We start from the raw sequence: 18,568 nt of genomic DNA, 5'->3' as shown, positions 1-18,568 counted from the left end.
CCATATAACATTGTTAGAACTGCTATTCCTTCAAACATACCCATTTTTGCTTTCTGAGATAATGCTCTCACCTTCCACACATTTTTCAACACTTCCAGAACTTTTGCCCCCTACCCCACCTTGTGACTTACTTCCGCTTCCATGGTTCCATCCGCTGCCAGATCCACTTCCAGATATCTAAAACACTTCACTTCCTCCAGTTTTTCTCCATTCAAACTTACCTCCCAATTGACTTGTCCCTCAACCCTACTGAACCTAATAACCTTGCTCATTCACATTTACTCTCAGCATTCTTCTTTCACACACTTTACCAAACTCAGTCACCAGCTTCTGCAGTTTCTCACATGAATCAGCCACCAGCGCTGTATCATCAGCGAACAACAACTGACTCACTTCCCAAGCTCTCTCATCTACAATAGACTGCATACTTGCCCCTTTCTCCAAAACTCTTACATTCACCTCCCTAACAACACCATCCATAAACAAATTAAACAACCATGGAGACATCATGCACCCCTGCCACAAACCGACATTCACTGAGAACCAATTACTTTCCTCTCTTCCTACTCATACACATGCCTTACATCCTCGATAAAACTTTTCACTGCTTCTAACAACTTGCCTCCCACACCATATATTATCAATACCTTCCACAAAGCATCTCTATCAACTCTATCATATGCCTTCTCGAGATCCATAAATGCTACATACAAATCCATTTGTTTTTCTAAGTATTTCTCCCATACATTCTTCAAAGCAAACACCTGATCCACACATCCTCTACCACTTCTGAAACCACACTGCTCTTCCCCAATCTGATGCTCTGTACATGCCTTCACCCTCTAAATCAATACCCTTTCATATAATTTCCCAGGAATACTCAACAAACTTATACCTCTGTAATTTAGGCACTCACCTTTATCCCCTTTGCCTTTGTACAATGACACTATGCAAGCATTCCGCCAATCCTCAGGCACCTCACCATGAGTCATACATACATTGAATATCCTTACCAACCAGTCAAAAACACAGTTACCCCCTTATTTAATAAGTTCCACTGCAGTACCATCCAAACCTGCTGCCTTGCCAGCTTTCATCTTCCACAAACCTTTTACTACCTCTTCTCTGTTTACCAAATCATTCTCCCTGACCCCCTCACTTCACACATCACCTCAACCAAAACACCCTATATCTGCCACTCTATCATCTAACATATTCAACAAACCTTCAAAATACTCACTCCATCTCCTTCTCACATCACCACTACTTGTTATCTGCTTCCCATTAGCCCCCTTCACCAATGTTTCTATTTGTTCTCTTGTCTTATGCACTTTATTTACTTCCTTCCAAAACATCTTTTTATTCTCCCTAAAATTTAATGATATTCTCTCACCCCAACTCTCATTTGCCCTCTTTTTCACCTCTTACACCTTTCTCTTGACCTCCTGCCTCTTTCTTTTATATAACTCCCAGTCATTTGCATTATTTCCCTGCAAAAATTGTCCAAATGCCTCTCTCTTCTCTTTCACTAATAATCTTACTTCTTCATCACACCACTCACTACCCTTTCTAATCTAACCACCTCCCATGCTTCTCATGACACAAGCATCTTTTGCGCAAATCATCACTACTTCCCTAAATACATCCCATTACTCCTCCACTCCCCTTACATCCTTTGCTCTCACCTCTCTCCATTCTGCACTCAGTCTCTCCTTGTACTTCCTCACACAAGTCTCCTTCCCAAGCTCACTTACTCTTACCTCTTTCTTCACCCCAACATTCTCTCTTCTTTTCTGAAAACCTCTACAAATGTTCACCTTCGCCTCCACAAGATAATGATCAGACATCCCTTCAGCCACACCTCTCAGCACTTTAACATCCAAAAGTCTCTCTTTCACGTGCCTATCAATTAACACGTAATCCAATAACGCTCTCTGGCCATCTCTCTTACTTACATACGTATACTTATGTATATCTCTTTTTAAACCAGGTATTCCCAATCACCAGTCTTTTTTCAGCACACAAATCTACAAGCTCTTCACCACTTCCATTTACAACACTGAACAACCCATGTATACCAATTATTTCCTCAACTGCAACATTACTCACCTTTGCATTCAAATCACCCATCACTATAACCCGGTCTCATGCATCAAAATTACTAACACACTCACTCAGTTGCTCCCAAAACACTTGCCTCTCATGATCTTTCGTCTCATGCCCAGGTGCATATGCACCAATAATCACCCATCTCTCTCCATCAACTTTCAGTTTTACCCATATCAATCTAGAGTTTACTTTCTTACATTCTATCACATACTCCCACCACTCCTGTTTCAGGAGTAGTGCTACTTCTTCCCTTGCTCTTGTCCTCTCACCGACCCCCGATTTTACTCCCAAGACATTCCCACACTACTCTTCCCCTTTACCCTTGAGCTTCATTTCACTCAGAGCCAAAACATCCAGGTTCCTTTCCTCAAACATACTACCTATCTCTCCTTTTTTCTCATCTTGGTTACATCCACACACATTTAGACACCCCAATCTAAGCCTTCGAGGAGGATGAGCACTCCCCGTATGACTCCTTCTGTTTCACGTGAGGAATGCATGGGAAGTATTCTTTCTCCCCTATCCCCAGGGATAGGATTAGCTATGGTTTCCAATAGACATATGGATCATGATAAGGCTCCTAAGGATTGGCAAAATATATGTACAGTGCCATTGTATACACAATAGAGGCATAGCATTGTTAAGCGTACCTAGTAAATTGTACAGAAGAGTGGTGACTAAGTGACTGATAGTATGCTCAAAGCATCAGACAGTTACTTTTAGGAGTGGTAAAGGATATGCAGATCAAGTGTTTGCCTTGAAAAATGTATATGTGTAATACTTAAAAAGAAAGATCTGTATGTGGCATTTATGGATCTGAAGTATGCATATGATAGGGTTGATAGAGATGCTTTGTGGCTGATTTTACGAATATATGGTATGGGTAGAAAGCTACTACAAGCAGTAAAGTATTTTTATCAATACAGTAAGGCATGTGTTCAAGTAGGGAGAGAGGTGGGTGAATGGTCCCAAGTGAAGGAGGTTCTGTGGCAGGGGTGTGTTATGGCACCATGTTTATTTTACTTGTTTATGAATAGGGTGGAGAGGGAGATAAATGCAAGTCTTGAAGAAAGGGGCAGGTATGCAGTCTGTAGGGGGTAAGATGCATTCTGGAGAGTGAATCAGTTGCTGTTTGCTGATGAAACAGAGCTCGTTGACGGTCTGAGCAAGAAACTACGGAAGTTGGTGTCTGACTTTGGGAAAATGTGTGAGTGGTGAAAGTTGAGAGGTGATATGAATAAAAGCAAGGTTATTAAGTTTAGCAGTAAAAAGAGACAGGTTAGATGGGGATATGCATTAGAATGGGAAAAACTTGGAGGAAGTGAACTGTTTTAGATACCTGCAAGTGGACACAGCAACCATGGAAGCATAAGTAAGTCACAGGGTGGATAAGGGGTCAAAGATTCTGGAAGCATTAATAAATGAGTGTGGAAAACAAGGTCTCTATCTGACAGGGAAAAAATGGGCTTGTTTGAAAGTATTTTGGTCCCAAAAAATGTTGAGAGGGTGAATGTGTTGGAAGCTAAATGTTTGAGAAAAATATGTAGTGTGAGAAGGGTTGATTAATAAAGCAACTCCAGGTAACAAAGAGGTGTGGTAATAAAAAGAGTATGGTTGAGAGAGTAAAAGAGAGTGCACTGAAATGACGTGAATATATGATATATGGAGAGAATGAATGAAGAGAGGTTGACAGAGGATACATGAGGACAATAACAAGGAGGACACCAAACTGGAAAAGGAGGAATTTTGAGTGCCCAGGGCCTGAACATGCAGGAAAGTGAAAGGTGAGCATGTAACAGAGTTAACTGGAGCAATGTGGTAAACAGGGGGGTAACATTTAAATAATGCAGACACATGAAAAGAATGAGTGAGAAAAGGTTGTCAAAGAGGATACATATAAGTATGTCAGAAATGGAGGGGACAAAAAGGGGAAAACCAAATTGGAGACAGCAGGATGAAAATGATTTTGAGTTCTTAGGGCCTGAGCATGCAGGAGAGAGAAAGCTGAGCATGTAACAGAGTGAACTAGAGCAATGTGGTATGCAAGGGGTGACACACTGTCAATGGACTGAACCAAGATGTGTGAAGCAACTGGGGAAGGTACATATAGGTCTATTCTGCCATGGACATGGATGATTAATTGGCAAATGTGTATGGAGGTTAGCCGTCATACATCTGATAATTTACTCAGAATGTCTACAGACAGACAGGACCGCATTCTTATGGTACAGAAAAACAGTTTGAATTGCTCATTGCATGTTCTTATGGATTAATTATAAAATGGAGAGGAAGTTTGAGCTTGTGGACTGAATTCCAGCAACCCATAAGGTTGAAGGCAAGAAGGCAACCTGGGCCAGGAATGGGAAGGTGACAGCCACCAAAATGATGGCACACTGAGCTGTCACTGCTATATCTCCTGACACTCAAATGGTAGTTCCTCTCTAGTCAGTGCCTGCCTACTACCTACTGTAACTACTAATAACAATAACATTCATAAACTCAATCAACAATCTTCATTTCATACTGAAGCTGTGTTTGCTTGGAGTGCTTGATATCCTTCCCTTTAGTAATAAAAGCTTGAGTATCCCTTGTCCGAAATGCCTAGGACCAGAAGTGTTTCGGATTTTGGATCTTTTCGTATTTTGGAATATCTACATATACATAATAAGATATCTAGGGGGTGGGACCCAAGTCTAAACATAAAATCCATTTATGTTTCATATACGTACACCTTACATAGCCTGAAGGTAATTTATACGACATTCTTAATAATTTTGTGCATGAACCATCAGAAAGCTAAGGTGTCACAGCCTCAGCTGCCCATGTGAACAATCTGTGGTTGTTTGGCATCAACTTCATTCCTAACTGAATCTAAATGCTCCTGATAAGCAATCATTTTCTTAAACTTATTCACACATAAGTACTCAATAGTATAAAAAAATATGAAAGACCATCAATATATCGAAAAATAATGTGTTTAGGGTAACTAAGTAGCTTCTTCAGAAAACCTGTATCAGCTGTTAAACATTAACAACAATAAACAACTGCAGGTCTTCAGTTTCCACCTACGATGCTGTGTTTTGATTAAAAGGCTACAGTACACAATATCTTATTTTCTATGTTTTATTTGAGATATAAAAATTAATAAGCAATTAATTCATGATAATTACAGGTGGCTGTAAATGTAATGATAACTAACTGTGAGAAAAATTTTAATGCAATAATGTTGCTGCTCATGTTACATTCAAGCATGGCATTTTAGCTGGATATGAAATTCAGATTTCACATGAAAATAATGCTTTGCCCTTACAAAAAATTTGATCTCTGCTTACAAAAGAATATAAATGCACCAACAAACACTAAAACTACATATGACCTGAGAAACTTGAGAGGGAGGGTATATCACTGTTGACATCATTGTGAGAAGGAACATCAGAAGTTGAGGGATCAGGAAGTTGGTCCACTAGGGATGAGGAGACATCCTGCTGGATGGCTTTTTAAACATTTCCTTCAGAGTCATCTGCCTCATTAACAATGGTTTTGTCTTACAAGTCTCTCCTTGATCTTATAAACTGATGTGATTTCTTGTTTTGTTATGAATGCACACTGCTCTAGTCCTTTAATAAGTCCATCATACACTTTTTCTGTGGTGTTAATAAAGTCATCTTCAATGTCTCTATTATCATGATCACCTTGATTTAGAACCATTTCAGCTATTTCACTATCGGTCAGTGAATGAACAACTGGAGCCATATCATCTACTGGCCTTCATGATATCTTCAACAATATCTTTGTACCACAGACTAGAGAATAAGCAAAAAATACAGTGAGTAATGCACGCAGGTCTGGTAGTGATGATGGCTTGTAACAAACTGGTGCCTACAGAACATCAGTGCCCAGAATGGGCAAGTGACGTCAGGTGTGAAATTTTCCACTTGTTTCGTCATGTTGCCACTCAAAAACTTTGGATTTTGGAGAATTTCAGATTTTTGGATTAAGGATGCTCAACCTGTAGTTTCCAAAAGAAAAAAAAGACAGCAAGGAACCAAACAAAGATATTTTTCAATAAGGCTCAGTCACTCTTCTCCATGCTATCCCTCTCAGGTGGGAAATGGTGAACTTATACGAAAGTTTGTTTGTGTATGGCAAAAACCTCTGTACAGTACAATACAACAAAGGCTCTGAAGAGTAATTAGCACTGCTGTTGTATGATGAATCAGTGATGCAATCAAATGATACAAGCAGTGGGTCACCTTTACAGCCAGCAGCACATACAAACTAGCAAGTTAGATTCTACAGTGGCAAGAAAATAATGATGCACTGGAAGCTACCTACTTTGGCAGATAGCATTAAGAGTGAGGTATGAGTATGTGACAATTGAAAACATAACAAAGATAAAAAAAAGGAAGCGTGCAAATGAAAAGTAACTTACACTAGCTGTTTCTTCACCACTAATGAAGACCCGCTGGTAATGGGGGGTGTAATCAGCCTCATCCAGTTCAAAAACTTTTGCATCTTCCTCATCCACAGCAGTTTCTGATGGCTCATATTTAGATGTTCGCTCAACAGCTCTGATGAATTAATAGTGTACCACATCAGAAATAACACTCTTATATGACATTATTTCTGTAGATGATGTGAATAACAAAATATGTTGCTGTATAAATATGATGATAACCACTTTAATGTGACTATACTGGCAGATAGCTGGCACTGATTCATTGTAAAAGCTGATAACATTTGTATCATAAGGTGACACATAACAGGACAAAAAGGTGAATCTATCAAGACAAGATGAACCAGGAAGATAATGAGATGACTTTACAAAAGATGCCAGCTTCCAGTAATAAGATGATAGCCTAAAAGAAACCAAAAAAGCCAGAATATATCAATAAAGTATTGTATGAAAAGTTGAAATGAGCAAAATTAACAAAATAAAAAATGCACTGCTAATGGTAAACTGTTACTAAACTACTACAAATCCTATACTGACAACAGAAACACAATGTTAACTTAAAAGACAAAGGTCACACAAAGAGATACTAAACTGCAACTTGTGAGACATTAAGGTGAGGGCATGTACAAATTTGCAACGCATGATACCAAAACTAATGAGACCTCTGAAGAGAAAAATACAACACACCAAGTAACACTGATGAGATATCAACCTGATGCTAATAATCACTACGGTTACATTAATCTTAAAACAATGTTGATTCTTATTAGGCGCTGATTTAACAGTAACCTGGAACAAACCAAACACTTCAAGCTCCATACAGATCCTTCCCTTCTAAGGAGCTCACTAATTCATATTTATCAGTTAAGACCACTCTTGTACTATGCTGTAAAATTTAAATTACCTATATAGGAAGCCAATACCCATCACGTTTTATGTTAATAGTACCTTTGTTGTAACAGCAGCTCATACAAATAAATTCATTTATCAGCAGATTATGCCTCTATAACTTCTGGTGCCTCACCCTTAACAGGTCCCTGGATGAGGGCAAGTCTGGCATAGTACTAAACAGCATCACATCTGGCCTTTATGAGGACACCTCTCATTAGGTTAGATTAGGAAGAAAGAATTTTGGAATTAAACAAGCACCCTGGTTCAACAATAACTATTTGGAAATGGTTGTGTGGCTTTGGTTATGGTCTCTTCAGAAGAGGATGATCTGGAGCTGTAGGAAAGTCATCATTAAGGGTTACCTCTTCTTTGCTTTGTTTTTTATGACTTTTTCTTCAAATGGGTATGCTATAAGACTCATACAGCTATATTTCTAAATGAAAAGTGTGGGCTCTGGGAAAAAAAATCTACCACAAAGAAATACCTATGAATATCTAAGTTTCCCTTCCTTTCCTTCTCATTTTTCCTTTTCAAAAGACGATTTCATGATTCCAGAGAGAGAGAAGCCTAAGTGTGTGTGTATGTATGTGTATATGAGTGGATGGGCCATCTTCATCTGTTTCCTGGCGCTACCTCGCTGATGCGGGAAATGGCAATCAAGTATAATGAATAGAAAAAATAATGATAATAATAATACTGTACTTACAATGATAAAAACAGTGACAATGATGATATTATTTTCATTACTACTTATACTATATTTTCTCTTTCAAAAAATCACTATTTTTTGTATGAGCAAGGTAACGTCCAGTACAATAAACAGCCTTAATGTAAAAAGACCCTCTTTGGTTTTTTTCCTCTGTTCCTTCTTTTGGAAAGTAATAAAGGAGGGAAGGATTTCCAGTCCCCTGCTCGCAACCCTATTAGTCACCTACTACACACATGTGACACTCATGGGCAGTATTCTTTCTTCCTTATCCCCAAGGGATATCATCAAAATCATCATTACTAATATGATATAAAATCATTCTTGCATCAAGCTGAAACCCCCAAAGTTCTATGGCAAAACACTAACAAGGAAATAGGGTCTAAGTTGCTACTAAAGTATCATTACATAGGCATAATCCTTACATAAAGCTAACACTAATGTAGCACTATGCTAACACTAATCCTACAATAAAATGTTACTTTCTACTAGGCTGATACCATCTTGAACTTTATAAGTAATTTCAAAATTAAGCTGCCATCAACCATTCACATTTGATACCATCTTGAACTTTATATGTAATTTCAAAATTAAGCTACTATCAACCATGCACAATGCTTTATCTTGAACAATCAAACATTCACCATGCAATAAGATGACTTTAGCTTATACATGTACTATACATTTACTTATTTTGCTTTGTTGCTGTCTCCCGTGTTAGCGAGGTAGCGCAAGGAAACAGACGAAAGAAATGGCCCAACACACCCCATACACATGTATATACATACATGTCCACACACACAAATATACATACCTATACATCTCAAGTATACATATATACATATATATATATATATATATATATATATATATATATATATATATATATATATATATACACACACAGACATATACATATATACACATGTACATAATTCATACTGTCTGCCCTTATTCATTCCCATCGCCACCCCGCCACACATGAAATAACAACCCCCTCCCCCCAAATGAGCACGAGGTAGCGCTAGGAAAAGACAACAAAGGCCACATTCATTCACACTCAGTCTCTAGCTGTCATGTAATAATGCACTGAAACCACAGCTCCCTTTCCACATCCAGGCCCCACACAACTTTCCATGGTTTACCCCAGAAGCTTCACATGCCCTGGTTCAATCCATTAACAGCACGTTGACCCTGGTATACCACATCATTCCAATTCACTCTATTCCTTGCATGCCTTTCACCCTCCTGCATGTTCAGGCCCCGATCACTCAAAATCTTTTTCACTCCATCTTCCCACCTCCAATTTGGTCTCCCACTTCTCCTCGTTCCCTCCACTTCTGACACATATATCCTCTTTGTCAATCTTTCCTCACTCATTCTCTCCATGTGACCAAACCATTTCAAAACACCCTCTTCTGCTCTCTCAACTACACTCTTTTTATTACCACACATCTCTCTTACCGTATTATTACTTACTCAATCAAACCATCTCACACCACATATTGTACTATTTCAAAATCAAAATATGAACCATGTACAATCCACTGTCTTAGAAACTTGTACTAACTATGATCATGTATTGATCTTAGCTTTCCACTATGCACATACTAAATTTGCATTGTCTAAAATAAACTTGAATTTAGTTCAAACTACCTTCATGCATGCTGACATTACCCATGTACTATGTTGATGTCAAAGATGCAATGACATCAGCCAGTTTTGCTATCAAAAATTCCCTGAAAATATACTAAGGTAACAGTAGCATTTACTTACCTACATTTTCTTTGCATTAAACTGACAGAAACTGTACAATTGAACACAACAAATTCAAAGCTAATACTAACATTGCACTAAGCTGACGATGAAGCTTAAGTTTGTCTTCAATCTGTTCAATAGGGAACTGTGGAACCTCATATGGTGCTGAGATCTTGTTGGGCCTTGGGGAGTCCTCAACTTCCATCATAACCTTAATGCCCTTTAAGGCAGTATCCACATGGAATCCCTCATGGCCAAACACTGGACTCTCGCTTCCTGTAAAAATGAACCATGTTACCAGCTACCGATAAAATATCCACATCCTTGGTCCAAACTTCTTGCAACACATCCAAACTCTCCATCCAACAACAAACTCTTATATCCACATTACATGAATAGATAAGTCTGCCTCTAAGAAACTGGGTTTCCTGTTTAGATGTCTAAATTTCTTCTCTTCTGAACAGTAGCTCCATTTATACAAGGGACTGATTCATCCTTGTATGGAGCACTGCTCTTACATTTGGAGTGGTTCTAGCTCTGCTACCTTACTTAACAAAGCTGAGTTGAAAGCGGTCCACCTTATAAATTGTCCTATGCTAACTACAAAAGTTGACCCCCATGCCCTACACTACAATGTTGGTTCACTTTCCTTCTTCTATAGGTATTACTTTGGCTTTTGCTCCTGAGAGCTGATTGTTTGTGTGCCCACACTACTAGCTTGACCACACAATACTCGGCAGGCTGCTGCATCATATGATTATTGTGTGGCCATCAGCAGCTCAAGGGTGGATTGTAATGATTGTTTGAATGTAACCAAGATGAGAAAAAAGGAGAGATAGATATCATGTTTGAGGAAAGGAACCTGGATGTTTTGGCTCTGAGTGAAATGAAGCTCAAGGGTAATTGGGAAGAGTGGTTTGGGAATGTTTTGGGAGTAAAGTCAGGGGTTGGTGAGAGGACAAGAGCAAGGGAAGGAGTAGCAATACTCCTGAAAGAGGAGTGGTGGGAGTATGTGATAAGAGTGTAAGAAAGTAAACTCGAGATTGATATGGGTAAAAATAAAAGAGGATGGAGAGAGATGGGAGATTATTGGTTCATATGCACCTGGGCATGAGAAGAAAGATCATGAGAGGCAAGTGTTTTGGGAGCAGCTGAGTGAGTGTGTTAGTAGTTTTCATGCACGAGACCGGATTATATTGATGGGTGATTTGAATGCAAAGGTGAGTAATGTGGCAGTTAAGGGAATAATTGGTGCACATGGGGTGTTCAGTGTTATAAATGGAAATGGTGACGAGCTTGTAGATTTGTGTGCTGAAAAAGGACTGGTGATTGGGAATGCCTAGTAAAAAGAGATATTCAAAAGTATACGTACATTAGTAGGAGAGATGGCCAGAGAGCGTTATTGGATTACCTGTTAACTGATAGTTGTGCGAAAGAGAGAGTTTTGGATGTTAATGTGCTGAGAGGTGCAACTGGAGGGATGTCTGATCATTATCTTGTGGAGGCGAAGGTGAAGATTTGTAGAGGTTTTCAGAAAAGAAGAGAGAATGTTGGGGTGAAGAGAGTGGTGAGAGTAAGTAAGCTTGGGAAGGAGACGGGAGTAAGGAAGTGTCAGAAGAGACTGAGTGCAGAATGGAAAAAGGTGAGAGCAAAGGATGTAAGGGGAATGGGGGAGGAATGGGGTGTGTTTAGGGAAGCACTGATGGCTTGCATAAAAGATGCTTGTGGCATGAGAAGCATGGGAGGTGGGCCGATTAGAAAGGGTAGTGAGCGGTGGGATGAAGAAGTAAGATTATTAGTGAAAGGGAAGAGAGAGACATTTGGACGAATTTTTCAGGGAAATAGTGCAAATGACTGGGAGATGTGAAGAGAGGTGAAAAAGAGGGCAAATGAGAGTTGGGGTGAGAGAATATCATTAAATTTTAGGGAGGATGAAAAGATGTTTTGGAAGGAGGTAAATAAAGTGCGTAAGACAAGAGAACAAATGGGAACATCGGTGAAGGGGGCTAATGGGGAGGTGATTACAAGTAGTGGTGATATGAGAAGGAGATGTAGTGAGTATTTTGAAGGTTTATTGAATGTCATAGATGATAGAGTGGCAGATATAGGGTGTTTTGGTTGAGGTGGTGTGTGAAGTGAGAGGGTTTGGGAGAATGATCTGGCAAACAGAGGAGAGGTAGTAAAAGCTTTGTGGAAGATGAAAGTTGGCAATGCAGTGGACTTGGATGGTACAGCAGTGGAATTTATTAAAAAAGGGGGTTACTGTGTTGTTGACTGGTTGGTAAGGATATTTAATGTATGTATGACTCATGGTGAGGTGCCTGAGGATTGGCGAAATGCATGCATAGTGCCATTGTACGAAGGCAAAGGAGATAAAGGTGCGTGTTCAAATTACAAAGGTATAAGGTTGTTGAGCACTCCTGCGAAATTATATGGGAAGGTATTGATTGAGAGGGTGAAGGTATGTATAGAGCATCAGATTGGGGAAGAGCAGTGTGGTTTCAGAAGTGGTAGAGGATGTGTGGATCAGGTGTTTGCTTTGAAGAATGTATGTGAAAAAACTTAGAAAAGCTAATGGATTTGTATGTAGCACTTATGGATCGGGAGAAGGCATATGACAAAGTTGATAGAGATGCTCTGTGGAAGGTATTAAGAATATATGGTGTGGGAGGCAAGTTGTTAGAAGCAGTGAAAAGTTTTTATCGAGGATGTAAGGCATGTTTATGAGTAGGAACAGAGAAAAGTGATTGGTTCTCAATGAATGTCGGTTTGCGGCAGGGGTGCGTGATGTCTCCATGGTTGTTTAATTTGTTTACGGATGGGGTTGTTAGGGAGGTGAATGCAAGAGTTTTGGAGAGAGGGGGTAAGTATGCTGTCTGTTGTGGATGAGAGAGCTTGGGAAGTGAGTCAGTTGTTGTTTGCTGATGATACAGCACTGTTGGCTGATTCAGGTGAGAAACTGCAGAAGCTGGTGGCTGAGTTTGGTAACGTGTGTGAAAGAAGAAAGCTAAGAGTAAATGTGAATGAGAGCAAGGTTATTAGGTACAGTACGGTTGAGGGACAAGTCAGCTGGGAGGTAAGTTTGAATGGAGAAAAACTCGAGGAAGTGAAGTGTTTTAGATATCTGGGAGTGGATTTGGCAGCGGATGGAACCATGGAAGCGAAAGTGAGTCACAGGGTGGGGGAGGGGTGAAAGTTCTGGGAGTGTTGAAAAATGTGTGGGAGGTGAGAACATTATCTTGGAAAGCAAAAATGGGTATGCTTGAAGGAATAGTGGTTCCAACAACGTTATATGGATGTGAGGCATGGGCTATAGACAGAGTTGTGCAGAGGAGGGTGAATGTGTTGGAAATGAGATGTCTGAGGACAATATGTGGTGTGAGGTGGTTTGATCGAGTAAGTAATAATAGGGTAGGAGAGATGTGTGGTAATAAAAAGAGTGTGGTTGAGAGAGCAGAGGAGGGTGTTTTGAAATGGTTTGGTCACATGGAGAGAATGAGTGAGGAAAGATTGACAAAGAGGATATATGTGTCAGAGGTGGAGGGAACGAGAAGTGGGAGACCAAATTGAAGGTGGAAAGATGGAGTGAAAAAGATTTTGAGTGATCGGGGCCTGAACATAAAGGAGGGTGAGCGGCGTGCAAGGAAGAGAGTGAATTGGAATGATGTGGTATACTAGGGTTGACGGTGTGCTTTAAATGGATTGAACCAGGGCATGTGAAGCGTCTGGGGTAAACCATGGAAAATTTTGTGGGGCCTGGATGTGGAAAGGGAACTGTGGTTTCGGTGCATTATACATGACAGCTAGAGACTGAGTGTGAACGAATGTGGCCTTTGTTGTCTTTTCCTAGCGTTACCTCACATGCATGCAAGGGGAGGGGGTTGTCATTCCATGTGTGGCGGGGTGGCGACGGGAATGAATAAGTAGCAAGTATGAATTATGTACATGAGTATATATGTATATGTCTGTGTATGTAAATATATGTACATGTGTATATATATATATGTCTGTGTATATATATTTATTTATTTATTTATTTATTTATTTTGCTTTGTCACTGTCTCCCGCATCAGCGAGGTAGCACAAGGAAACAGACGAAAGAATGGCCCAACCCGCCCACATACACATGTATATACATACACGTCCACAAACGCAAATATACATACCTATACATCTCAATGTACACATATATATACACACACAGACATATACATATATACACATGTACATAATTCATACTGTCTACCTTTATTTGTTCCCATCGCCACCTCGCCACACATGGAATAACAACCCCCTCCCCCTCATGTATGCGAGGTAGCGCTAGGAAAAGACACCAAAGGCCCCATTCGTTCACACTCAGTCTCTAGCTGTCATGTAATAATGCACCGAAACCACAGCTCCCTTTCCACATCCAGGCCCCACACAACTTTCCATGGTTTACCCCAGACGCTTCACATGCCCTGGTTCAATCCATTGACAGCACGTCGACCCCGGTATACCACATCGTTCCAATTCACTCTATTCCTTGCACGCCTTTCACCCTCCTGCATGTTCAGGCCCCGATCACTCAAAATCTTTTTCATTCCAGCTTTCCACCTCCAATTTGGTCTCCCACTTCTCCTCGTTCCCTCCACCTCTGACACCTATATCCTCTTTGTCAATCTTTCCTCACTCATTCTCTCCATGTGACCAAACCATTTCAAAACACCCTCTTCTGCTCTCTCAACCACACTCTTTTTATTTACACACATCTCTCTTACCCTATTATCACTTACTCAATCAAACCACATCACACCACATATTGTCCTCAAACATCTCATTTCCAGGACATCCATAATTCATACTGTCTGCCTTTATCTATTCTCATCGCCACCCCACCACACATGGAATAACAATCCCCTCCCACCACATGTGTGCGAGGTAGCGCTAGGAAAAGACAACAAAGGCCACATTCGTTCACACTCAGTTCTAGCTGTCATGTATAATGCACCGAAAGCAGTGATGGCTTGCGCAAAAGATGCTTGTGGCATGAGAAGCGTGGGAGGTGGTTAGATTAGAAAGGGTAGTGAGTGGTGGGATGAAGAAGTAAGATTATTAGTGAAAGAGAAGAGAGAGGCATTTGGATGATTTTTGCAGGGAAAAAATGCAAACGAGTGGAGATGTATAAAAGAAAGAGACAGGAGGTCAAGAGAAAGGTGCAAGAGGTGAAAAAGAGGGCAAATGAGAATTGGGGTGAAAGAGTATCATTGAATTTTTGGGAGAATAAAAAGATGTTCTGGAAGGAGGTAAATAAAGTGCGTAAGACAAGGGAGCAAATGGGAACTTCAGTGAAGGGCGCTAATGGGGAGGTGATAACAAGTAGTGGTGATGTGAGAAGGAGATGGAGTGAGTATTTTGAAGGTTTGTTGAATGTGTTTGATGATAGAGTGGCAGATATAGGGTGTTTTGGTCGAGATGATGTGCAAAGTGAGAAGGTTAGGGAAAATGATTTGGTAAACAGAGAAGAGGTAGTAAAAGCGTTGCAGAAGATGAAAGCCGGCAAGGCAACAGGTTTGGATGGTATTGCAGTGGAATTTATTAAGAAAGGGGGTGACTGTATTGTTGACTGGTTGGTAAGGTTATTTAAAGTATGTATGATTCATGGTGAGGTGCCTGAGGATTGGCGGAATGCTTGCATAGTGCCACTGTACAAAGGCAGAGGGGATAAGAGTGAGTGCTCAAATTACAGAGGTATAAGTTTGTTGAGTATTCCTGGTATATTATATGGGAGGGTATTGATTGAGAGGGTGAAGGCATGTACAGAGCATCAGATTGGGGAAGAGCAGTGTGGTTTCAAATGTGGGAGAGGATGTGTGGATCAGGTGTTTGCTTTGAAGAATGTATGTGAGAAATACTTAGGAAAGCAAATGGATTTGTATGTAGCATATATGGATCTGGAGAAGGCATATGATAGAGTTGATAGAGATGCTCTGTGGAAGGTACTAAGAATATATGGTGTGGGAGGCAAGTTGTTAGAAGCAGTGAAAAGTTTTTATCGAGGATGTAAGGCATGTGTACATGTAGGAAGAGAGGAAAGTGATTGGTTCTCAGTGAATGTAGGTTTGCGGCAGGGGTGTGTGATGTCTCCATGGTTGTTTAATTTGTTTATGGATGGAGTCGTTAGGGAGGTAAATGCAAGAGTTTTGGAAAGAGGGGCAAGTATGCAGTCAGTTGGGGATGAGAGAGCTTGGGAAGTGAGTCAGTTGTTGTTCGCTGATGATACAGCGTTGGTGGATGATTCATGTGAGAAACTGCAGAAGCTGGTGACTGAGTTTGGCAAAGTGTGTGAAAGAAGAAAGTTAAGAGTAAATGTGAATAAGAGCAAGGTTATTAGGTACAGTAGGGTTGAGGGTCAAGTCAATTGGGAGGTAAGTTTGAATGGAGAAAAACTGGAGGAAGTAAAGTGTTTTAGATATCTGGGAGTGGATCTGGCAGCAGATGAAACCATGGAAGCGGAAGTAAATCATAGGGTGGGGGAGGGGGTGAAAATCCTGGGAGCCTTGAAGAATGTGTGGAAGTCGAGAACATTATCTCCGAAAGCAAAAATGGCTATGTTTGAAGGAATAGTGGTTCCAACAATGTTGTATGGTTGCGAGGCGTGGGCTATGGATAGAGTTGTGCGCAGGAGGGTGGATGTGCTGGAAATGAGATGTTTGAGGACAATATGTGGTGTGAGGTGGTTTGATCGAGTAAGTAATGTAAGGGTAAGAGAGATTTTTTTTTTCTTTTTCGCTGTCTCCCGCATTTGCGAGGTAGCGCAAGGAAACAGACGAAAGAAATGGCCCAACCCACCCCCATACACATGCCTTGATTCAATCCCCTGACAGCACGTCAACCCCGGTATACCACATCGCTCCAATTCACTCTATTCTTTGCCCTCCTTTCACCCTCCTGCATGTTCAGGCCCCGATCACACAAAATCCTTTTCACTCCATCCTTCCATCTCCAATTTGGTCTCCCTCTTCTCCTCGTTCCCTCCACCTCCGACACATATATCCTCTTGGTCAATCTTTCCTCACTCATTCTCTCCATGTGACCAAACCAATTCAAAACACCCTCTCCTGCTCTCTCAACCACGCTCTTTTTATTTCCACACATCTCTCTTACCCTTACGTTACTTACTCGATCAAACCAACTCACACCACACATTGTCCTCAAACATCTCATTTCCAGCACATCCATCCTCCTGCACACAACTCTATCCATAGTCCACGACTCGCAACCATACAACATTGTTGGAACCACTATTCCTTCAAACATACCCATTTTTGCTTTCCGAGATAATGTTCTCGACTTCCACACATTCTTCAAGGCTCCCAGAATTTTCGCCCCCTCCCCCACCCTATGATCCACTTCCGCTTCCATGGTTCCATGTGATGTGTGGAAATAAAAAGAGTGTGGTTGAGAGAGCAGAGGAGGGTATTTTGAAATGGTTTGGGTACATGGAGAGAATGAGTGAGGAGAGATTGACCAAGAGGATATATGTGTCAGAGGTGGAGGGAACAAAGAGAAGTGGGAGACCAAATTGGAGGTGGAAAGATGGAGTGAAAAAGATTTTGAGTGATCGGGGCCTGAACATGCAGGAGGATGATAGGCAGGCAAGGAATAGAGAGAATTGGATCGATGTGGTATACCGGGGTCGACGTGCTGTCAATGGACTGAATCAGGGCATGTGAAGTGTCTGGGGTAAACCATGGAAAGTTCTGTGGGGCCTGGATGTGGAAAGGGAGCTGTGGTTTCGGGCATTATTGCATGACAGCTGGAGACTGAGTGTGAGCGAATGGGGCCTTTGTTGTCTTTTCCTGGTGCTGCCTCGCACACATGAAGGGGGAGGGGGATGTTATTCCATGTGTGGCGGGGTGGCGATGGGGGTGAGTAGGTGCAGACAGTGTGAATTGTGTGCATGTGTGTAAATGTGTGTATCTGTGTGTGTATATATGTGTGAACGTTGGGATGTGTGGGTGTGTATGTTTGTGTGTGTGAACGTGTGTGTGTGCATGTGTGTGGGGGTGGGTTGGGCCATTTCTTTCATCTGTTTTCTTGCGCTACCTCGCAGGAGTGGGAGACAGCGACAAAGCAAAAATAAAAATAAAAACATATATTTTTTTTTTTTTTTTTGCCGGTCTCCCGCGTTTGCGAGGTAGCGCAAGGAAACAGACGAAAGAAATGGCCCAACCCACCCCCATACACATGTATATACATACGTCCACACACGCAAATATACATACCTACACCGCTTTCCATGGTTTACCCCAGACGCTTCACATGCCTTGATTCAATCCACTCACAGCACGTCAACCCCGGTATACCACATCGCTCCAATTTACTCTATTCCTTGCCCTCCTTTCACCCTCCTGCATGTTCAGGCCCCGATCACACAAAATCTTTTTCACTCCATCTTTCCACCGCCAATTTGGTCTCCCTCTTCTCCTCGTTCCCTCCACCTCCGACACATATATCCTCTTGGTCAATCTTTCCTCACTCATTCTCTCCATGTGACCAAACCATTTCAAAACACCTTCTTCTGCTCTCTCAACCACACTCTTTTTATTTCCACAGATTCTCTCTTACCCTTACATTACTTACTCGATCAAACCACCTCACACCAC

The 18,568-nt window shown here is 41.0% G+C and overlaps 1 protein-coding gene across 1 annotated transcript in view; it reads right to left on the bottom strand.

The window, feature by feature from the left end:
- Positions 1-18,568, bottom strand: part of LOC139764711 (AMP deaminase 2-like) — a 181,726-nt gene that overhangs the window by 125,616 nt on the left and 37,542 nt on the right. The window contains exons 3-4 of the mRNA XM_071691598.1: positions 10,010-10,196; positions 6,542-6,680 (exon numbers count right to left, since the gene is read on the bottom strand). Of these exons, the coding sequence (XP_071547699.1) occupies positions 6,542-6,680; positions 10,010-10,196 (326 nt within the window). The remainder of the gene's footprint in view (positions 1-6,541; positions 6,681-10,009; positions 10,197-18,568) is intronic.

This window comes from Panulirus ornatus, chromosome 50 (genome assembly GCF_036320965.1).
Source record: "Panulirus ornatus isolate Po-2019 chromosome 50, ASM3632096v1, whole genome shotgun sequence".
Lineage (NCBI taxonomy): Eukaryota > Metazoa > Arthropoda > Malacostraca > Decapoda > Palinuridae > Panulirus > Panulirus ornatus.
The sequence above is the reverse complement of the archived record's forward strand: the minus strand, read 5'-3'. Positions and strand labels throughout refer to the sequence as shown.